This window comes from Pristis pectinata, chromosome 18, assembly GCF_009764475.1.
Source record: "Pristis pectinata isolate sPriPec2 chromosome 18, sPriPec2.1.pri, whole genome shotgun sequence".
Lineage (NCBI taxonomy): Eukaryota > Metazoa > Chordata > Chondrichthyes > Rhinopristiformes > Pristidae > Pristis > Pristis pectinata.
The window spans coordinates 10,322,219-10,346,795 of NC_067422.1; the positions used below are offsets into that span (position 1 = coordinate 10,322,219).

General features: G+C 38.6%; 1 protein-coding gene across 1 annotated transcript in view; it reads right to left on the reverse strand.

Annotated features, from left to right (window-relative positions):
* LOC127580014 (dynein axonemal heavy chain 17-like) overlaps positions 1–24,577 on the reverse strand; it is a 251,034-nt gene that overhangs the window by 88,764 nt on the left and 137,693 nt on the right. Inside the window, 6 exon segments of the mRNA XM_052033141.1 lie at positions 2,737–2,944; positions 8,851–9,024; positions 12,450–12,732; positions 16,089–16,237; positions 18,871–18,998; positions 21,345–21,477. Coding sequence (XP_051889101.1) covers positions 2,737–2,944; positions 8,851–9,024; positions 12,450–12,732; positions 16,089–16,237; positions 18,871–18,998; positions 21,345–21,477 — 1,075 coding nt within the window.

Sequence of the window (24,577 nt, forward strand, 5' to 3'; positions counted from 1 at the left end):
TCATAGTAGCCCAGACGAAGAACTACAGTATATTTTGTAGGTGATAGTTACAGCAAGCAAAGTGTGCTGGTGATGGAGGGAATGAATGTTTAGGGCAGTGCATGGGATACTAATCAAGCAGATTTTTTTCGTCCTGAATGGTGTCAAGCTTCTTGAGTGTTGGAGTTGAATTCATTCAGGGAAATAAGTATTCCATTGTACACCTACCTTGTGCCTTGCAGATAGTGAAAATGATTTGGGGTATCAGGAGGTGAGACACTTGTCATAGGATAGCCAACTTCTGGCATATTTTGTGGCCACTGTATTCCAATCCTGGATCTCAGTCACAAAGTTTTGGCATATCCCACAATAAGGCTGAATCTATCAAGTTTGTCAATAGGAGTCAAGGTTACTGAAGTTTTAAACATCTTTATCTCTGACTCTTTCCAGACTATTGAAATGTTCAGAATCAGAATTATTATCACTGATTGTATGATGTGAAATTTGTTGGTTTGCGACAGCAGTATAATGCAAAGACATAAAATTACTATAAATTACAAAAATAAATAAATAGTGCAATAAAAAAGGAGCAACGAGGTTGTGTTCATGGATTCACAGACCATTCAGAAATCTGATGGGGGGGTGCGGGGAAGAAGCTGTTTCTGAATTGTTCAGTGTGGGTCTCATAGCTCCTGTACCTCCTCCCCGATGGTAGTAACAAGAAGAGGGCATGTCCCAGAAGGGACTTGGAATCATCAATTAGTCTCTGATCCATTCCTGTATTAACCAAGTGACTGTTGTGTTGGTAGTAACAACCACTTGAACAATTTACTTACGGACAACTACATATAGTAAGACTGGATTCAAAGGATAAAATATTCATGCATCTATATGTTCAGGCTTTCAATCTACGAAAGTTCTACTGGTGTGTGATGGTCCACAGCATGTCATTTAGGTACGATTCTTCCTTACAGCCAAGAATCTTAAGAGTCTTCAAAATCATGGATAGCTTTGACAGACTGAATGAAGAAAAACTATTTCCACAGGAAATACAGTACACAGATTTAAGATAACTAGTAAACAACTATGCCAGGAATCTCTTGGCCAATCGGAAGATGATGGGAAGAAATACCCTCTAATCATCCACCTTCTGCCCTGTGAAGCCACAATTTGGCATTGACAGATAGCAATAGATAGTGATCAGGCCTATGTCTCTCTGTTTCCTCAGATTCCTGGTCACCATTCACCAGGGCTGTGCCTTTCCAATCTGTCAGATTTCTACCCTTCACACACTAGGCCTGTATCTCTGTCCTCCTGGACTTCTGGTCTCCACTTCCACTCACCAAAAGCCTATCACGGCACCCTTCGAGACATCATTAAATCTGCTTTTGAATACCACCACTTGCTAAGTCCAGTCACCAATTTAATGTGTCAACTTTCAACCATCTTTATGGCTGCATCAGAATATCACCCTTCACACCAATTAACATCTTCCTGCAGTTCTTGCTTTCATAGATCATCAGAAAATATACTTTCTATTTAAACCTCTGCTGTGCCTTAAGCATGATCTGATCTCCCAGCACTAAATTGTAGTACTTGGTGCTAAAGCAGTGCTTCACATCAGTAACTTGCCTTAATCATAAAAGTATCAGAAATGGAAACAGGAATAGACCATCTGGCACTCTGTGCCTGCTTTGCCATTCATTAAGATCATGGCTAAACTTAACATCAGACACTTTCCTGCACTAGCACCATATCTCTTCTATCACCTTAATATCTAATCATCTATCGATCTGTGTCCTGAATATACTTTGTGGCATAGCCCCCATTTCCAAATATTCACTTCCCTCTGAATGAAGAAAGTTCTTCGCAATTCTATCCTGAATGGCTGATCCCTTATATCTTGACTGTGACTGTTCTGGATGCTTTAGCCATGGGAATCATCATTTCTGCACATATCCTGTCAAGCCCCGAAAGGACTTTGAAATAAAAAATAGCAAATTCAGGGAACACTCAACAGGCCAGGCAACATCTATAGAAGGAAAAATAGAGTTAACCTTTCAGGTCAAAGACCCTTCAACAGAACCTGAATTGTTAACTTTGTTTTTCTTTCCATGGATGCTGCCTGACCTGCTGACTGTTTCCAGCATTTTCTGTTTTTTTTTAATTCCAGATTTGCTGCATTGTGATTTTTTATTCTTTTTATTTTCTAGAAAAGTTGTATGTATTTCAATGAGATCACCTCTTCTAAACTCAAGAAAGTACAGGTCCAGTCTGCTTCATTGCTCCTCATATGTCAAACTAACATTCCAGAAATTAATCTGGTGAACCTTTTGCTACACTACTTCTATTGCAGTTATATCCTCTTTTGGGGAGGACAGCACACAATATTCCAGAAGTTATCTCACTAGGGCCCTCTATAGATGGAATAAGGCATTTGTATTCACATCCTCAAGTCCTGCAATAAAGACCAACATACTGTTTACCCTGCTCACTATTTACTAGCTTTCATTAATGTGACACTCAGGTTCCTCTGAACACAAACATTTTTCAACCTCTCACTTCTGAAATAAAAAATATTTCACAGTTATATCTTCTTCTCTCAAAGCAAATTTCTAACATTATGTAGAACAAAAGTTAACAGAACTTTGAAGGGGTTCATTGTCTTTTTCTGTCGGAGGCATCTTCTCATGCCTTAACCAAATGGAACATGGGGAGATAAAAATCTATTGTTTTAACTTGTAATCATTTCAATACCTTGTAACATTGCAGAATTTGTGTAGAAGTTAAAAGGAACAGCCTGAATCACATATTCCTCAATATTAAGAGCATTCAGCTTTTCTCCCATGAGTACAGATTTTCCTGTTCCAGCATTTCCTGCTAACATTACTGGCCGACCCATCTCGATCATTAGATCAATGAAGTAGCGTAAGCGAATTGTCTCTGTTGTATGTACAAGGGCAGCCTGTGTTACACAAGGTTGAAAAAAGGAAACAAATTTTAAAAGCCTGCATTTGATGCAGCTTTTTTTTATATAACAAGCAATTTCTATTACCATTTGCAATCAAATATTCATTCACATAAAGTCTTATGGAATAATGGGGATCATATTCAGAACAGGAAGATGCCAGACTACATTAGAAAACTCCAGCTATTCTGCTACACAGAGCTATTCTGTTCTCCCAAATGACTAAATTTGTTAACATCTGACTTATTTAATAAAGCTTTGACCCTACTTTATGTACAAAACTTCTGCGGTTCTGTATTTTCCTTAGTTTTGCCTCATCAGCAAAGCTCCATATTTTTCATTCAAGTTGTTCAAAACAAAAAGATACATTTTAAATATGTAGTAAAAAAAAGTCAGGGTAAAAACATTCATACATACATGCTTGCAAAAGTGCTCATGAGTTATCATGGACATGAACTGCAGAGAGAGTCAACTAAGTGGGAAAATAGTTAAATGAGCAGTTACATCATGTAGCAGGAAGATATGAGACGTAAAATGAAGCAGGGATTGTGATTGTGTGACATCAGTTACCTGTGAAGCAGAAACTAGAAGCAACAACAAATAAAGTTTTCGATGGACGGAAGTGACACTAGGGTGGAGCTCTGCAATGGAAGCATTTTCGGAAGATGTTCATTAAAGTTCCACACAGAAGGTTGATTGTCAAGGTTGGAATTGAGAGTATTATTCTTATACGGACTAAGAACTGGCGTTAAACAGAAAGCAAAGTGTGGGAATAAATGGATTGTTCACAGGATGGCAGGCAATCACCAGGTGAGGTAGCACAGGGACTGGTGCCAGCTTTAACAATCTATTTCAACGATTTGGCCAAGGACACTGAATGTCACATTTCTAATTTTCCTGATAATTCGATGCCAGGTGGGATTATTAATATAAAGGAAAATATAAAGGGGCTTCAAGGATACATGGACAAGGTGCATGATTATGTGAGAGCACGGCAGATGGGATATAATATGGAAACATGGGAGGTTTTATACTTCAGAGCATGTATCAGAAAAATTGAGTATTTGTTAATAAGTGAGAGATTGGGCTGTGTTGATGTTTAAAGAGATCCAGTTGTGCTCATAGAAAAGTCTCTGAAGGCCAAAATACAGGTACAGCAAGTGACTGAAAGGGCAAATTAAATGTTAGCCTTTATTATGACAGCATTTAAACACAAGAGTAGGGAAGTCTTATTGCAATCACTTAGGACCTTGGTGAGACTGCATCTGGAGTACTATGTGCAGTTTTTATTTCCTTACCCAAGAAAGGACTTACTTGCCATAGAGGGGGCACACAAAGATTCACCAGTCTGATTTCAGTGCTAGCAGGTTTGTCGCATTATGAGAGATTAAGTATTGTAGTCTCTAGAGTTTAGAAGAATGTGATAAGATCTAAATTCCTAAAGGTTTGACAGGCTAGATGGAGGAAGATCCAGGACTGGAGGCACAGTTTCAGAATAAAGCCCTTTAGGACTGAGGGAGAAGAAACCTCCTCACTGAAAGGGTGGTGAGCCCTTGGAAGTTCCTATTCTGGGAAGGAGGGTCAGTTATATTAATTTAAAGCACAGATGGACTGATCTTTGAACATTAAGGAAATCAAGTGTTATGGAGGCAATGCTGGAAAATGGCAATGAGGGAGTAGATCAGCCATGATCTAATTGAACTGCAGAGCAGGCTCAAAGCCTACTCCTGTTCCTATGTTCATTCTAAGAGCTAAAGCAAGTAGGAGAAGGCATGAGAGTTGAAGAATTGTTTGTGAATTTGGCTTAATGGGTATGTTATTATTTAGTACATTGGCTTGCTTAGCAACAAGTAGGCATACTTGACACCGTGGTAGGTGTGAGAAGCCATTCAAGCTCCAGACAGCAAAAATTAATCACTTTAGTGATCTTGAACATACTGTACTTTTCTATGACACTTATACAGAGAATGTGGTACAATTTTTATTTCATAATGAGCCTTACATTTTGATAAGTGTTGTATAATTATACTTAAGGGTTTAACATCCAACAAAAAATTGCATTTCTATTGTGCCTTTATTGTGGTAGAATATTCCAAGAGTTCACAAAGGATTTCTCTAAAAAAAACTATATCCATTCTGTTTCTATAAATGATGATCTTCAAAGATGAGAACTAATTATCTGAGAACAAACAGGACTAGCTGAGGTGGGCACCTTGATCAGCATGGATGAGATGGGCAGAAGTGCCTGTAACTGTACTGTATTACTCTATGACTCTACTCTATGACTCTCTAACAATACAAAGTTCCATACACTAACCGGCTAGAACTATTACATTCAGAAACAAGTACTTAATGCCATAATCAAAGTTTGGCTAAGCATTGATGAATGGCTGTTTGGTCTGATATTGAAAAGAGGTGTGAATTATATTATAAAGATTAAGTCTGTTTACCTGTTGACTACTCTGTAGATAATGAAATTAATTGCTCGAAACTAGTCTATAGCCTAATTTAGTTAGTTTTAATCTCACCCATAGGTCATTGGCTGCAAAAGTTGGTTGCCTGAAGCCCATTGGTTGAGTATTGTGTGTGCAGATATTCTTTCAGTTTGGAAAGTGATGCACTACAAATATACATGTATTTGCAAGTTATGATTGTCATTATGTGGAATGTGCTCAATCACATGTCAAGCTCTCACACCATTTGAACTACACCCTTTACACAGATTGTGACATCAGTCAATGTGCCACACTGACTTCAGATAATCATAACGCTACACCACAGAAGAAGACCATTTGGCGGACTGCAACAATGCTGAGCAAAAGTTGAGCTATATAGATGACACCCACGACTCAGCTCTCAGTCTGCAGCCTTTTAGTTTACAACTTTTCATGCTTATTAAGGGAGACACAAGAGAGACCGCAGATGCTGGAAATCTGGAGCAACACACACAAAATGCTGGAGGAACTCAGCAGGTCAGGCAGCATCTATGGAGGGAAATGAACAATCGACGTTTCAGGCAGAGACCCTTCATCGGGACTGGAAAGAAAGAGGGCAAAAAGCCAGAATATTTCAGGCCGAGACCCACTTTCTTTCCAGTCCTGATGAAGGGTTTTGGCCTGAAATGTTGACTGTTCACTTCCCTCCATAGATGCTGCTTGACCTGCTGAGTTCCTCCAGCATTTTATGTGTGATGCTTATTAAGCGGCCATTTAAATGAGATGAAACTCTTTGCCTCCACCTCTTTTCGAGCAGCAAATTCCAGACTCTTACTGCTCTTTACATAAAGAAATGTGTTGGCCATTGTTATATTTCCAATTATAGATCTCTCTGTTCACACTGTCTAGACCCTTCATTATTTTGAAAACGTCAAATAAATCTTCCATATCACTCACTTTATTCCTATTATATCTTTGCCACAGTGGGTGGCCAGAATTTTGCCAAGTTCTCCAGCTGTGGCCCAATCAGTTATATAGTTCTAGAATTACCTCACAGTGCTTATACTCTATGCCTCACCAATAAAATAAAGTATAACATGAACCTTCTTAAGGAATGGTCTTCTACCTTCAGAGATATGTAAACATGCACTCCAAGATCCTGCCATTCCTCTAACGTTCATCATGAATTCCCTGCCTTGTTTGCTGTCTCCAAACATATCATTTCACACTTCTCCGCACCGATTTTGATTTGCAACTTCTGTACCGAATAAACCAGTCCATTTACATATTCCAGCAATCTAGAACTTTCTTATCAGCCACACAGCCAATTTTGATAGTATGGCCATTACATTTAACTCTGTCATTAATACGTAAATATCATGAGATGCAACAGAACATGTCGAATCTTGTTGGAATGCACTGTATTTACTAAAATGCCCATTAATCATTATTCTTTGTCTTCTCTCCCTGAGCAACTCTCTAATGAAAGGCCACCGACCTGAAATGTTAACTTTTTCCTCTCTCCACAACTGCTACCTGACCTGTTATTTCTATCATTCTCCAATTTCATTTCAGATTTCCAGCGTCTGTAGCTTTTTTGCTTTTTTATTGCAACCTGCCTCTTTTCCTTGTTGACCATAGTCTTTTACTTTCCAGATCATTTATCGTTTGGAAGTTTAACAAATTCCTTGCTGAAATCCATGTAAACTGCATGAAATACAATTCTCTCATTGATCTACTTCAAAAAATGTGGTTAGGCAGAACCATTCCTCAATAAACCGATTCCTCGATTATCCAGATCTCACTCAATGCTGATTTTGCTGTGCTCAAAATTTTTTCAATAATTTCTCCACTATTGTGCAGCTGAAAGGACTGGCATACTAAAACAATGATGCACCTGAACTGCTCTGGAGGAGTCTTGCAGTATTCAGAAAAGTGAGTCTATAGATTTGTTGCAATCTGCTGTCGCATAATCTCACAAAGCCTTAGCTCTTGCCTTGGTTGTGTTATGCTGCCCTTGATCTATCCTTTATTTTTATAAAGTATTTCTTATCATGTCATATGGATTCTCAGTGAGTCATGTGATAACTTTGATTAAATAACATAAAAGGGGAGTATAATTCTGATTGGGCACTGTCCAAGATTCACAAATAACCAGAAGATATCTAAATTTCTCCCTTTATATGACATTCAGCACCGTCCATTGACTTCAGTCTCTGCAGTATTAACAATTACTGACACTACTTCAATCTCATGGCAATGAAACCTCAGTCCAACATTTTGTCATATTTAGAATCTATGCTATTCTCACCAATATGACATTATCTACTCTCTATGAATTTGAACATGTAAAACAAATCTACCCACAACCCACTAGTCATCTCAGCTGATTCTGGAGACACAAAAGACTGCAGATGCTGGAATCTGGAGCAACAACCTGCTGGAGGAACTCAGTGGGTGGAGCATCATCTATGGGGAGAAAGCAATTGTCGATGTTTGGATTGACACCCTACATCAGGACTAACTCAGTCATGATGCAGGGTTTTGACCAGAAACATCAACAGCTATCCTACCCACCCCCCCCCCCCCCCCCACCTCCCCCCACAGATGCTGCTGGACCTGCTGAGTTCCTCCAGCTGATTGTTTGTTGCTACACAGGATCCTGCCTATCAGTAAATCCAATTTGAAATCCTTGTCATCATCTTCAAATCTACCAACAGCATTCTAGCTTCCATCTTCTGAACTTAACCACACATTCAGCCACACAACCCATTTCACACACTTGTCTTTCAAACCTGATCACCAATAAATTATTCCCACTTACTCAATGCAGCAGCACAATTTCCAGTTATTCTCACCTACTATCTGCAACTCCATCCCTGATTCATTCTGCCATTTTACCCAGTTATTTTTATAAATCTGTTCAATAACCATCCTTCAACCTCATCTTAGCTTCTTCTGCAAAGTTCAGCTCTTGCCTCAGTTCTAATGAAAATCCAATGACTTGAAACATTGACCATTTTTCTCCCTCCACAGATGGTTGGTTGACTGCTGCATGTTTCTGGCATTTTCTGTTTTTGTTTCAGTTTTTGTTCCCCTTATTGCTTTGTAAATAATCTTGATATATTTTGTATATCGAACAAACCATATAAATGCAATTTTATACCATGTTTATTTCTCTACAAAAAAATTCTGCACTTGTTTCTCATTGTTGGAAGCCTATAGACTTTGTTGGAGTTTACTTCCATGGGCAACAGCTGTCCTCAAATACCCCTTCTAGTGACTTTGGATAAGTGTTATCCTCATTACTCTTTGGCCAATGCAGATGAAGGATTAAGACCTGATTTGTCATGGTCTATATGACTCAGTACTATGTCATAACTGACATTTGCATGAAAAGCTAAAACAAAAACATGAGGAAGGCATTAAAAGTTTTTAATAAAAGTATATATTTTATGAATTAAGTACCTGAAGTGGAGAATCAGAATCCAATTCAAATGCAGGCACTTTTTCTGACCAAGATATGAACCTCTTTGTTTCTGAATCAATGTAATAGTCAAATACAGTCCCTTGGGATGGGAACTTGACAGATTTAAACTCATTCACCCACCATTTGCTGAATTCAACACGATAATCCACAAGCTGTAAGGAATAGTGTATAATTCAAAATATTGCATAATTTAATGTCTTTCAATGAACATACTGTTTACTGCATCCATTCAATTATTAGAAATTTGATTGACCAGAAGGAAAATGTATTATCTTTTCAATCAATTTGAAATCACATATGTAATAGATGGAAACAGTGATACATCACTTAACCAGTAGCTTTCACATTTTAATTAAAAAAGGCAAAACAGGTGAAGATATTTTTCCCCCCACTCTTTCAATTATTTCCAACACCAAAAATTTAGTAATTGCTATCAACTTCCACAGAAGTCATGAAAGATGAGAGGTCATGGAATTACGGGTAGGTAAGATGAGAGGTCATGGAATTACGGGTAGGATAACAGAATGACAGGAAGCAAAGAGTGGAAATAAAAGGATCTCGTTCTGGCTGGTTACCGGTTACTAGTGGTGTGCCGCAGGGGTCGGTGTTGGGACCGCTTCTTTTTACCTTGTACATTAATGATTTGGATGATGGAATAAATGGTTTCGTGGCTAAGTTTGAGGATGACACCAAGATAGGGGGAGGAGTAGGGAGTATTGAAGAGATAGGAAGGTTGCAGAGGGACCTAGACAGTTTAGGAGAATGGGCAAGGAAATGGCAGATGAGATTCAATGTAGGGAAATGTGCAGTTGTACACTTTGGAAGCAGAAATAAGCGGGCAGATTATTATCTAGGAGGACAGAAAATCCAAAGCACGGAAGTACAAAGGGACTTGGGGGTACTCGTGCAGGATACCTTAAAGGTTAACCACCAGGTCGGATCGGTGGTAAAGAAAGCAAATGCTATGTTGGCATTCATTTCGAGAGGTATAGTGTATAAAAGTAAGGAAGTGTTGATGAGGCTCTACGGGGCACTAGTGAGGCCTCATTTGGAATATTGTGTGCAGTTTTGGGCCCCACATCTTAGGAGGGATGTGTTGACGTTGGAGAGGGTTCAGAGGAGATTTACGAGGATGATTCCAGGAATGAAAGGGCTTAAGTATGAGGAGCGTTTGTCGGCTCTTGGACTGTACTCGCTGGAGTACAGAAGAATGAGAGGGGACCTCATAGCGACATTTAAAATATTGATAGGAAAGGACAGAGTAAATGTGGCTAGGCTGTTTCCCTTGGTGGGTGAGTCCAGGACCAGAGGGCACAATCTTAGAATTAGAGGGTATAGTTTCAAAACAGAGATGAGGAAAAATTTCTTTAGCCAGAGGGTGGTGAATTTGTGGAACTCCTTGCCACGTACAGCAGTGGAAGCCAGATCAGTGTGGGCATTCAAGGAGGAGATAGATAGATATCTAAATAGTCAGGATATCAAGGGATATGGGGATAAGGCCGGTAATTGGGATTAGAATAGTTTTTTTTTTCTTCTTCTTCCCCCATTCCCCATTTCTCATTTCTATTTCCCTTTCCTTGGAGCAGACTCGATGGGCCGAATGGCCTGCTTCTGCTCCCTTGTCTTGTGATCTTGTGATACTTTAAAAAAAAATCAGCTAATATGTTGGCGTAGCAAAAGGGCTGATTCCATAACAATTTAAATATGTCCAATTTTCCAGTTCCAATCATCTTATTTTCACAATGGACTTGTGGCCCTTCCACACTTTCATACCCCATTAAGACAATATACAGGCCTTTCACTTCTTATCCTAACATAGGCCTAACCTGCCCCTTCACCATCACCCTCTTCCTGAATTTATCCTCAAACTGAACAACTCCTTTGATTCTACATACTTCATGTTGTGGGAACTTGTATGGGTCTAAGCTCCTTGGTAGAGAAATTATTGTAAAAAGTTCTGAGGGACAGGATTAATCTGTACCTGGAGAGGCAGGGACTGATGCATCAAGGAGAGTCCGCATGGCATTGTTAAAGGGAAATCCTGTTTAATCAATTTGATTAAATCTTGAGGAGGTAACCAAGTGTGTTAATGAGGGAAGTTTGGTCAATATAGTCTACATGGACTTCAATGAGGAGGTGTTAAAGGCAGAAACTCTCTCAACATTTAAAAATATTTAGATGAGTGCTTGAAATGTCATGGTGTTGAAGGCTACAGGTTGAGTGCTAGAATAGTTAGGTACCTGAAGGCTGGCATGGACCCAGTGTGCCAAAGAGCCTGTTTCCGTAATGCAGTACTCAATGACTCTAAGCTACATTAGTCTCTTTGTGGGCGATGTAAAATTTCCTCTATTTCAGTCTCTTCACTTGTATTTTTTTCAGCACAGTGATGATTTTATTGGTACTGTTTCCTACTTCACCATCTGGAACATTTTCATCAAATTTTCTGCCAACTTCCATCCATCTCTCAACTCCACATGGCCCTTCTCTGACCTTTTCCTCCTCTATCTCTTTTTCAGGACACAACATTGTGATCAATATCCTCTGCAAGTCAATAGTTTCAACAGCCACCTTGACTGCAGTTCCTCTCATCCTACTTCCTGTGAAGGCTCAGTTTCTTTGTCTCCTTTACATTTGTTTTTATGATCCCACTGTCCAGACTAGTGCTTCTGATATAACTTCATTCTTACTCTACTGAGTATTCTCCTCCACCATATTTGATCGGATACTTGACTGTGCCCATTCCATTTCTTTCACTTGAGATCTCATACATCATTCCCTCCAGAACCAGTATAATGTTCCCCTTGTCTTCACTTTCCATTTCACCAGCCTCCATGATAACTAGATTGTCCATCTTTTATAGTATCCAGTAACTCCAATGTGACCACCAGACAGAAGTTCACCTCTTCTTTCAGAATTCTGGAGGACCATTGCCTGAAGAATTTTACTGGTTCACTCCTCCAACCCCACCAATACCTGTAAAATGTTTGAAATACACCTTCCCTGCAATTGCAGAAGATATAATACCTCACCTTTTACCTTCTCCTTTCTACCATTCAGTATCCCAATCATACTTTACAGCTGAAACAGTTATTCACCTAGTTCTTTCAATTTAATGCATTATATTTGTTATTTATAGTATATCTCACAATAGGGAGAATACATACAAATTGGCTGGACATGATGGACTAATTAGCCCCCTCCTATATTGTAACCCTTCTAAGATTTATAATTTTAATTTAAAAATGTTTTACCTATATTTTTAATGATTTAAATGTATTTCTATTTTTTCTAAATTTGGAAATCTGATTATCATGATCTGTCAGAAGACCTGGATGGTTCATAGGCAGGGCCTCTGGCAGTGAGCTTTGATGACCTGCAGTCATAGGGATCCCATGGAAGATGAACACAAGTTAAGGACCAGGTCAAAGGTGATCCAGTCCTGTCAGCTTGTAATAATGTTTGAGTGTAATTGCCACAATATTTTAACAAAAATGGAACATGCAGAGAATCAATCTGGGTGACAATGAATACACAAGATTTGATTGAAACTTAAGTATAAAACACACCCAAGTCTTACCTGATCCTGAAACATTGTACCTCCAAAACCCCAAACACAAGCAAACACAAAATATAGTTCATAGAGTTCCTTGGGAGAATCAGCAGGTGCATTGGCTGGCGTCAAAAGGCATTCCATCAGGTGAAGAACTGTCTGCACCATGGTGATCTCTGGAAGTGGGGTAATCTTCTTAAATCCTGTTCGTAACTTTTCAAGACAGGTAGGAAAGTACTTATCAAACAGTATCAGAAGATTTGCCTTTTCCGACTGTACCTCACGACTTTCAATCCAGCTAGCTACCACACTAATAAACAAAAGAGAAAACTGATTTAATTATTGATGAAATACACAAAGGGAATCAAGTTAATATTTTTGAGTTTGATTTTACCCATGTCTGTGAATTTTAGCATATATGGGCCCAGAAATATTTCACACCACGCCTGTTTTGGTGGAAACTAACCAGCCTTATGTGATCTTAATAGTGAGCAAGAAGTACACAAACATTTCCAACTTAGAATGCACCACTTGGCACACTGGATAAAATGGATGTACTGGTATAGGGAGCTAATTCATTTTATTCTTCTTTTTCCAAGATGTAATCATTGCTGGCAAGATCAACATTTATTGTCCAAGCTAATTTCCTTTGAAAAATGTGGTGATGAGCCATTTCCTTGATCTGCTGCTGTCCTTCTGCCTGATAATCCAAGGAAGTTCATGATTCAAATTCAATGGAGGAACAGTGATATCAGGGACTTGAAGAAGAACCTGGAGGCAGGAGTGTTCCCTTTCACTTACTGCCCTTGTTATTTTTGGGATTGGACATGCAGTTTGGGGTTGCTGTATCCGAGGCAAGAAACTACAGTGCATTTGGTAGATGGTACACCCTGCAGTTTTATGCAATAGTGCTGGAGGCAAAGAATGTAACACCAATTAATTGGGCTGATTTGTCCTAGATGGTGTTAAACTTCTTGAATGTTGTTGGAATTGCACTTTACAGGTAATTGGAGACCATTTCATCATGCCCCTGACTTGTGCCCTTGAGATGGTAAAAGAGTTTTGGAGGAGTATCAGGAGTTAATCTTTGTAAAATTATCCTCCTGGCAATAAATGGATAAAGGGGACAATAGAACTAATAGAACAAAAGCTCCAAAAACTATGAAACCACTTGGAAACATAACATGTAAGACCCTTGAATTCTGAGAGTTTATGGTACAGCAAGAAACAGTCCCAGGCATTGTAAAAGGACAATATATTACTGATAAAGTGAGGTCCCACAAATTTATCAAAGCCAAAAATTTTCACAGGAACTAACAACTCAGGTCCAAATGAGGAGATAACAATGAAGATATGAGTTATAAATGTAACTAAAATAACAAAGGTGGGGGGGGGGGGCTCAATGGCCAATCAGGTAGCTGATCACACAGCTATAACAATAAACAATGATGATAACAATATGATAATATCGTTCGGCACAACACCATGGGCTGAAGGGCCCATACTATGCTATACTGTTCAAGAACTGGGGCTGCGGTCAGAGAAGGATCCAATCGCGTCAGTCAATTCCAGAAGGTATATTCAGCCAGTCTGACTATCTGAGAAATGTCCATTCGTAGTAACTAATAGCTAACGTGGGGATTTGTGAACTGATAGTACTTGTGATTTGCGATCTTAAAACAGGGTTAAGGATCTATAATAGTGGCAATACTATTGATAATCTCTGTAGAAGGTTTAACACAATCTCAAAAAATCTTTGAAGTTAAAGCTCCTAGTTAACTACTTGTTATAATCCATAAATATGAAGTTAGAGTCATACAGCATGGAAACAGGCCATTCTGCCCATTACATCCATGCTGACCAATGGGCACCCATCCATATTAATCCCATTTCTTAGTACTTGGCCTGTAGCCTTCAATGCTGAGGCAAATCACGTGCTTGTCTAGACATCTCTTAAATGCTGACAGCAACTCTGCTTCCACCACTTTTTCTGGCAATGCATTCCAGGTACTCACCATATTGGATGTAAAAGGTCACCCTCAGATCCCCTCTAAATCTCTTACCCCTGACCATAAATCTTTGTCCTCTAATTTTATTCACTTCTGATAAAGGGGAAAATATTCCTCCAGTCTACCCTATCTATACCTTTCAATTTTATATACACTAATCATGTCCCCTCTTAATCTCACCTGCTCCAGGGACAACAGATTTAGTCTCTCCAATCTCTCCTCATCACTAAAACACTTCATCCCACACATCCTGGTGACTCTCCTCTGCACCCTCTCCAGCACTATCACTTCTTTTCAATAGTGTAGTGACCAAAACTGCACACAGTACTCAAGCTGACCAATGTTTTATAAAGTTGGAACATAACCTTCCTATTCTTGTATTCAATGCCCCAGCTAATGAAGGGCAGTACCTTATATACCTTCTTTACTACTTAGGGACAGAGATTGAGAATAAAAGTATATATGTGGTTGGCTCAGTTGAATTTCTGGTCAATGGTGACTCCCTAGATGCCAATGGTGAGATACTTAGTGATGGCAAAGTCATTAAAAATCAAGTGTAACTGGAAAAAAAACAACTCTTCTTTGTCAGAAATGGTCATTGTCACTTATCACTTCATGCCCAAATATTCTTTAGGTATTGCTGCATGGAGTGCCTCATTTTCTGAGGTGTTCCAAATGGAATAGAACATTTTGAACTCATCAGAAAATATCACCACTTCTAATGCTATAATGGAAAGAAAATCATTGCTGATGCAACTAACGCTGGTTGTGCTTAGGACACTGCCCTGAGGAACTCATGAAGTGATGTCCTGAGACTGGTATGATCAACTTACAACAACTACAACCACTTCAGTTGCACAAGGAATGACTCCAACTACTGGAGGGTTTTCCCTTGTGCTCATTGTCATCAGTGTTACCAGGGCTCCTTGATGTTACACCTAGGTCTATTGCAGGCTTGATGCCAAGAAATGGTCACTTTCACCTCATATAAAGGGTAATATATTTTTCAAAAGACCTAATGCTTCATGTACCACAGGCTGAATTTGCATAATGTAGAGACAGTTGGTAGGATAGTCCTGTCAATAATGATATATCAAAAAAGATTGCAGTATATGCAAATCCTTATCTCATTTCAGGCTTCTCAGCATTACTGCCAACTTTCAGATTTCAGGTTCCTGGCTTGCAGAAAACAATGCCTACTAGTGAAATGATCCAGCTTCTATCTGATGCCTAATTCATACATCAGGACCATAAATGCATCATTCAAGGATCTTGGTGCTCTTGCAGCAGTCATACTTTTCCTTTTGAGAGTGTAATCCTGGTATCTGTAGTCAAAATGCAATTTCTCTTCTAAAATTTTTGCTGCTTTTAAGTCATTTCTTAGACAAATGATGTCCAACCATCCACACTGTTGAGACAGCCAATAAGTTAAGCAGATAGCACCAAACTTAACCCAAGTCAATTGTAAAAGATTCATACTGTGCATGCACCACATTGTGATTCTGGGTGCAAACAGATTTCCTGGCCATACATTCCAATTGAATTTATATTTCCTTAATTCAATTTTAACAGAAATTGTTTTAACTTTATTATTTATTGTTTTTATTTCACAATTTACAGACTAATTTAGGCAAGAAAAAATAAAGAAATATCTTACGGGTTCCATCCAAGATCTGCAGGGTTGATGTAAAGTATTCCTGCTCGAGACACAGTAGCTGGTGTAGCAGTTCTCAGGTGACTTATTTCAAAAAGCAAACGCATTGTGGGGTTCAGTGGAATTCGTTCATTGCTAGCAAGAGTTAGCACCTTCATAGAGTGAGTAACACAAATTACAAAAAATAAATAATTTTAATTTCTCCAAGAAACCGAGAAAAAGAATACCCATTAACTGTAATAATTTGCTTTGGACAAAAGTACTCCAATGTACAATAGATTAAACTACAGAATTGTCAATATTATGGGCAAATAAACTTTGCTCTTAATTTCACGTCTAAACTATAACTTTTATGTTACCGCCACTCAGAATAAAAGCAACTCTATGTTTCTCTGAAATCAAGGGGGAGAAAATCTTTTTGTGAAAAAGTCAATACAAGTATATGATCAAATTTCTCCTTCTCTGTTTACATAGAATTTTTCACTGAGAGGAATTTCATCTATAAAATGCTTGATGGGAAGGAATAGGAGAAGCTGATATATACTGAAAATATTTGTACAAAAATGAGAATATGATTCATGAACAATTCTAGTTTTAAACCCAACTAGGAATGTGTAACAACACTATTCCTTTCTAACATTAAGACCAGTAACCTTCCATTGTTTTATTAACAGTAAAAAATGCTTATCACTAAAGAAAGGGAAATTTTTAGAAGGATATTTGATCCTCCACCTGTGAGTAAACCCAAATAAAATGACTAAAAGTTATTTTAAATGAACATATTGATCATTCAATGGTTTCAGTGGTTAATGCTATTCAGTTTCACGGTAAATTATTTTTTGCTATGCAAGACCAAAGTCTCAACAATGTACATCAAAGAAAATATGCTATCTGTGTGGAATTAACCAGTGTGCAATTTGCTAACTATGAGAGGGGGTATGGACAATATTTGTGAGCAGGGACTAATCTTATCAAATCGAATTTTCAACCTGAACAGATTCATTTATGTAGATTTTCTATCTAATTTACAGCTCTTCTGTCAGATTACACAGAATGCAGCATCTGGAGTGCAGCCAACAAAGTAGGAAGAACAGAAACTTAGCAAGCATGAGAATTGGTGAGGAGGAGCAAGGAGGTCCTGTTTATTGCAAAAAAAATATGAACAGAGTGAAATTAAGAAGAAAATAACAATCATTTAATTAACTAAACCAGTAAAGCAGCAGTTTAGTGCTGACAAGAAAGTTGGATTTTTAGTTCTTTTTCTAGTAAACAAAGGCATGTCGGTGGATGACCCAGTTATATGGTGGGAGGTAGCATGGACAAGAGTCATATGGAAGGGGTGGTAAGGCAACAGAAAGATGTTTCTATAGGGCACACGTCATTCCAGGAACAAATGAGTGAGTGAGTGCACGAGTGCGTGAGTGAGCGAGCGTGAGTGTATATGGAGAGGGTATACAGGTACTGTTCATGGTCGATATTGGAACCAATGTCATAGGCAGAATGAAGAAGTCCTACAGGCAGATAAAGGACTTAGGGATGAGATTAAAAAGTAGGACCTCAATAATAGTATTGTCATAGTTACTGGGCTGTCATGTGTCATGGAGAACAAAATTAGAAGATAGTGCGAATAATTACGTGGCTGAATAGATGGTGCAGATGGGAGGTATTTAGATTCTTGGACATTGAGACTAGTTGTGATGGATCTCAATTCAACAGGCCTGGTATCAATATCCTTTCGGGGAGGTTTACTTGTGCCTTTGGAGTCGGTTTAAAATACCTTGGCTGTGGGATTGGAACCTGACAACTGTTTTAGAAGTTATGGGTTAAATGAGCAAGTCTGGAAGGGAGAGCAATGAATTGAAAGGTAGAGGATCAAAGGATAGGTAAAAAGGAATTAAGCAAACTTGGGTGGGCTTATTTATGTATATTTTATCATAAGGAGTCTTGGAAATGAAAGTGATGAACTTAACATGCAGATAATTATGTGGGCATATGATATTGTGGCCATTATTGAAGCATGACTTCAAAAGGAGTAGGCATGGCAGCACGACACTCCTGGTTCCAGACTCTTAAGACAAACTGCAGAGGAGTTCCAAGAATGAAGGGGATAAAGCAATATTAGGTACAGAAGCAATTAAAGCTTTGGGGAAGTTATTAAGCCAGAAATTTTAACAAATGAGGCTATATGGGTAGAAGTGAAGTACAGAAATAGGACAATCTTATTTCCAGAGGAGTACTATTGATTCCTAAGCAATCAGTAGGAGATAGAAGAATATATAAGCAAGCATCCAAGAAGTGAAAAAAAATCAAAAGGTAGATATAGTAGTAACTATCCTTACATTAACCGGGACAGAGCAGGTGGTGTAGAATTCTTGAAATACATTCCATGGAATGATTTTAATATATAGCAAATACAACAAGAGACAGGGGTTTCTGGACTTAGTTTAGGGAATGAACCCTTGCAAATGTTTTATCAGAAAAGGTGAATGGAACTGCCAAAGAAAGGCAAGGGCAAGTAGAATTCTCAAAGTAATGTTTAAGGTGCTGTCAACTATTTTAGTAAACTATGTTGAACAGAGGTGGGGTAAAACTCAAATTCAAAACTATAAGCAAATAAATTAGGATCCAATCCAACTGTCATACAAGGACAAGCAAATAAAGAAAACTCCATAATTATTTTGTCAACAAAAATACAGTAAAAGAGTTGGCAACCCATTATTTGAAAATGTTTTCTTATTCAAACAAAGTTAGCCACCCCGAACTAGCCATTGAAATATTGACCAACCTTGTTGTCATCCATCACAGTATTAAGAGATTCAATCCACATTGGGTCTATGTCACCATCTAACACAATCCATTTTGGTCCATCATGTGAAATATTGGCCAGGTCACGCATTATGGTTGAAAAGAGTCCTGAAATGCAGAAACTAAGTTCATAATAAACATAAATTTTATTCTAATCAGATTACGAACTCATTTATAAGCATGGTAGCAGCATGGGTTTAAAATATGCCAATACAATGTAAAGATTACAACTCCACATTTTTAACTTCAAATATTTTTTAGCCCAGCTTTAGCTTAATGGAAAAATAATCCTTTCATAGAAAAAAATCAAAATTTTGTAAAATTAAACACTAAGGAGAGTTTTGGAAGTTTGGATGGATGCAAAAAGTTCCTATTATAAGAAAGAAGTGCCAAGAGCAGGGATCCACGGTATTACAAATACAAGGATCTATGAGAATGAGCTGATGCATAGACTACAAGAGGTTGTACAGCCAGATCGAGGTAGAGCCATGGATGTAAGTAGCAACAATGATTTGGATTTGATGCACTTTGGATATTAGTGAGGACAGCATAAAACAAAGTACTTATCAAGAAGTGAAAAGCTCTATCTCCTGGTTGTCAGTCTCGGACTAGGGATTATTTCCAATAAAAAAAAGCCAGAACTTTCAAGAAATGTGCAGAGGTTGGTAGTAAGGCAAGAAGGAGAAGAAAAAGTACTTCTCAGCTACTCTGTTCATCTTGGTTAGGTCACCATTTATTTGCCTGTTGTAAGTTTTGTTTCAGTTTTGCCCTCAGCAAAAGACATAACTTCATATTTGTCCAGAATGAACAACTGATAACATTTTTCTATTATCCCTAGGGTAATTTTTGTATTATCTGCAATCATTTAAGTCTAAGTCATTGTCATACACCACAAAAAGGAATGTTCCTGACAATGAACATTCTAAATTTCATCTTCTAAACTGCCTTCCATTCCTAATTCAGTCATTAGGGAAACAAGTTCACATTATCTGTCTTTGATTAATCATACTCATTTAAATGAAGAACTGAACTGATCATCAGAAATTTTCCCAATAATTTGACCACAAGTGGCCTGTAATTCTCTGCACTAAACAGAGAAAAACTGGCATGTCATTCCCCTGTATCAATGAGTAAAAAGGAAAATCTGAAGAACTGTTCTTTCAAATAGGAAACTAGAAATCTGAGAGTAACTTATGAAGATGTCATGGATAACGGAATCAAAAAGTTTAAACTATATTGATTTAAATTATATTGTGAGATTAAGACAAGGGATCACAAACTGAAATTAGTAAAAGGCAAACTTAATAATGTTATCAAAAGCATTTTCTTCATGCGAAGGTGCTACAAAACTCGGAATAGACTTCCAGTCAAAAGGTAATGAAGTAAAATGCTGCTGTTGTTTATTGGCCAATTCGAGCTGAATTTTGATTTGGGTGTTCTGATTTCCTACTGCAACTTTAAAAGTTTGATGGAAACTCCAGCCAAAAATATTTACTCAATTTGGCTGGGATTTCTGCAAAAAATTACAGTGGGAAATCATATGTACGGGATGGGTAGTTGAGCTAGGTCAAACGGCCTTCTTCATCCCTACTAATCTTATAATTTTGTGAGACCTGTAGTATCAACATGAAGTAATCACTCTTTAGATACAGTGCAAATGCACTCTTATAAACTGAAGTTACACTGCAAGATTTTAGATCATACTGTGTACCTTAAATAGTTTAGTTGTTGGCTTCCCTCTAACAGCACTAACAAAAAACACACTTTTAAATTTGAGAAATGGCACTTTTATGGTCCAAGTCTACAGTAATGTTTGGACAATAATATTCTGCATAGCTGTTAAATCAGCATAAAAGTGATCCAGATTTGTTCTTCCAATGCTCTGGAATAAATATATTGTATTCATATTAGAATTTCACCCGTGGGTGAATTTACTCCTAGTCTTCCTTTTTTTAAAATTTATTCACAGCCTAAGATCATCACTGGCAGGGCTAGTATTTATTGTCCATCCCTAATTGCCCAGGAACTGAGTCATTGGCCATTTCACTAAGTAATGAAGAGCCAACTACGTTTGCAGCAAAACGAGGTTTATAAACCCATTTTAATGTCCATCATTTTATTCTACATTTATTTCATGACTTGAATTTAAATTAACCAGCTGCTATGGGGAATTGAAATTCATGTCTCCAGATCCAGACCTCTAGATACAAATGCAGTAATGTTACCATTGTGCTACTTCACCACTATTTTCAGTGGAGCTACAATAAAACTTCCATATGCATGCAGATCCGGTCTGAGTCAATTATCTGCTAAAGTTCAGGTGACAGAGTGGGAGAAACCTCAAGGAAATCCACCTTCCTCCACACATTCTAAAAATGAATTTTAAAACAGCGATTAACCAAGGAGATATTATCTTGCTTTTTTAGCTTGTGCTTAGCAATTCAAACCAATTACCATCTTTCCATTCCCTTGTTGCTGGGCTAATAACCCCAAACAATTCATCACAGGTTACAGCTTTAGGATCAAGATCAATGCTGATGGCTTTTCGTTTCAGGTTCAGGTAAGTCGTTTTCAAGGATCGCATTACCTTCCAAGTTAAAGAAAAAAACAGTCAGACTGAAAATTAGTTATCAAAATCATTGTCTAGCACTAGTCTGGCTTGAATGTTATTTACCATTTATCAGTCCATGCCTGAATGTTGTCAGGACATGAGATGCTTCATTTTCTGAGGAGTGGAAATGGAATTGAATATTGCACAATCATCAGTGAACATCCACATTTCTAATATAATGGGAAGGTGGTCATTCATGAATCAGGTGAACATGGTTATCCTGTCCTAAGATATTCCTGTAATCGTGTCTTGGAACTTAGATTATTGATGTTCAATAAACATTACCATCTTTGTTTGTGCAAAGTGCAACTCCAACTGTACTTAAACTTCGGTTTTACCAAGGCTCCTAAATGAAGTACAGACTCTGCCCTTATGACTCCCAGTGATTCTTTCAAGTGGTGTTCAACATGAACTGATTCATCTTTTGAGGGATGACAAAAGATGGCAGTCAGGAGGTTTTCTTGCCCATGTTTGAAATTATGCCAAAAGACCTCACAGGGTTTGGTGAAAACTCCCAGAACTACTCCATCCTACGTGTACTATGCAAATACTCCTTGTGGGTCTGTCCTGCTGATAGCTGTCCATGTTTTCCAGGATCTCATTATGAACCTTACTTGTCATAGGGCAGTGAGATGCAGCAAGGACAGGTTGGTAGAGTACCTTTTTCTTGTAGACATTGGGTATAAGACTCATCCTTTCATATGCTTCAGTGAAAGGCTTGGAGGTTATCCTCTGAGCATGTGCAAATGCAAGGGTCATCTGTACACTGAGCTCAACTCGTCAGGTTTGGGTAACTCTGGTTCTGAAATGCAGTCACAACAGGTTGAACAAGCTTTGAAGATTAGCTCGGCTCCTGCAGGAAATTTGTTCAAGGCCAGATGCAACGCTACAGTAAGAAAGATTGAGAAGCCTGGACTACCTACGGCAGACATCTGAAGGCACTGGAAAAACACCACCAACCCTGTCTCCGCAAAACCCTGCAAATTCACGAAAGAATAAGTGAAGCAACGTCAGCAACCTCTCCTAGGCCATCAGATTTTAACGTGGGCTACTACATTGGGCTGCCCACATTATTCACAAGCCTGACACCAGACTCCCAAAACAGGCACTTTATTCTGAGCCCTGTCCTGGGATTACCAAGCATATAGAGGAAAAGATTCAAAAACGTGCTCAAAACTTGTTTGAAGAAATGCAACATCCCCACCAATTCCTGGGAATCCCATGTTCGCTTAAAGTGGAGAAGGAGCACTTAGGATGGTATTGGGAACCTCGAGGCCCGACATTAGCAGCAAAAGTAACAGGCCAATTCACAAGTTAGGCACCCACCTTATCCCATCAGCCACCACCCGCTGCATCTGTCAAAGAGTCTGTAGTTCCCACATTAACTTCAATAGCCACCTCAGAACCCATAAATTCAGTGCAAGTAAATCATTCTCGATCCATAGCCACATAGTACATAGTTCCCTGAAAGTGGTGTTGCAGGTAGACAGGGTGGTGAAGGCGGCTTTTGGCACAATGGCCTTCATCAGTCAGGGTATTGAATATAGAAGTTGGGATGTTATGTTGCAGATGTACATGATGTTGGTGAGGTCGCATTTGGAGTATTGTGTTCAGTTTTGGTCACCCTGCTATGGGAAAGATGCCACTTAGCTGGAAAGAGTGCAGAGGAGATTTACAAGGATGTTGTCAGGACTCGAGGGACTGAGTTATGGAGAGAGGTTGAGTAAATTTTTTAAATTTTTAAAAACTTAAAAAAAATTTTTTTTTAAATTTTATTTCCAGCGTGGTAACAGGCCCTTCCAGCCCAATGAGTCCGCGCCGCCCATTTTAAGCCCAATTAACCTACCCGTACCTTTTTGCAATGTGGGAGGAAACTGGAGCACCCAGAGGAAACCCACGCAGACACAGGAGAACATACAAGCTCCTTACAGATAGCGACGGGAATCGAACCCCGATCGCTGGCGCTGTAATAGCGTCGTGCTAACCGCTATGCTACTTTTTTCCACTGGAGCGCAGGAGAATGAGGGTGATCTTATAGAGGTGTATAAGATCATGAGGGGCATAGATAGGGTGAATGTGCACAGTCTGTTTCCCAGGGTTGGGGAAATCGAGAACCAGAGGACATAGGTTTAAGATAAGAGGGGAGAGATTTAATAGGAATCCAAGGGGCAACTTTTTTTATGCAATGAGTGGTCAGTATATGGAATTAGCTGCCAGAGGAAGTGGTTTAGGCAGGCACATTAACAACATTTAAAAGGGACTTGGACAGGTACATGGATAGAAAAGGCTTAGATGGATATGGGCCAAATGGGACTAGCCTAGATGGGAATCTTGGTTGGCATTTACTAGTTGAATGTTGAATGCATTTCTGATGGCCTGATGCCCAGATACCCATATTGTACTGTTCAACAGACTGGAATTTAGCAAATTTATTTCTACTATTAAAGAAAGCAGAGAGGGGAAAAAAAAACATGGAACTATCGACTGGTTAGCCTGACATGAGTAGCAAGGAAAATATTGGAATTATCAAGGGAAATGGTAACTGCACACTTGGAAAATAATAACAGGCTTAGGCTGAGTCAACATGGACTTATGAGAGGGTGATTGCGTTTGACATATCTGTTGGAATCTTTTGAGGTTGTAATTAGCAGAATGGGTAAAGGCAAACTAATTTGATGTTGGGAACTTGGACTTTCAGAAAGCCTTTGATAATGCACCACATGAAGTTATTATGCAAATTTATAACACATGAATTGACTGCTGGATAAAAAAAATCAGAGGGCAGGAACAAAAGGTTATTGTGTTGGGGAGCTGTGATTAGGCATTGGTGTTGAGGTCCCAGCTATTCACAATCAATAACAATGATTTGGATAATGAGGGATCATTGAGTCTAATACACTAAAAAGTTTGGTGACATTGCAAAAGTTAGGTGAAAGTGTGGGCTGTGAGGAGGCCATAGGTAGGCTTAAGGGGAATATAAAGAAATAAGCAAATGGGAATATGAAATAGTTTGTTAAAAAACCTTAGGGCATTCATCTTGGTAGAAAATAATAGAAAAGCAGAGTTTTATTTTAAC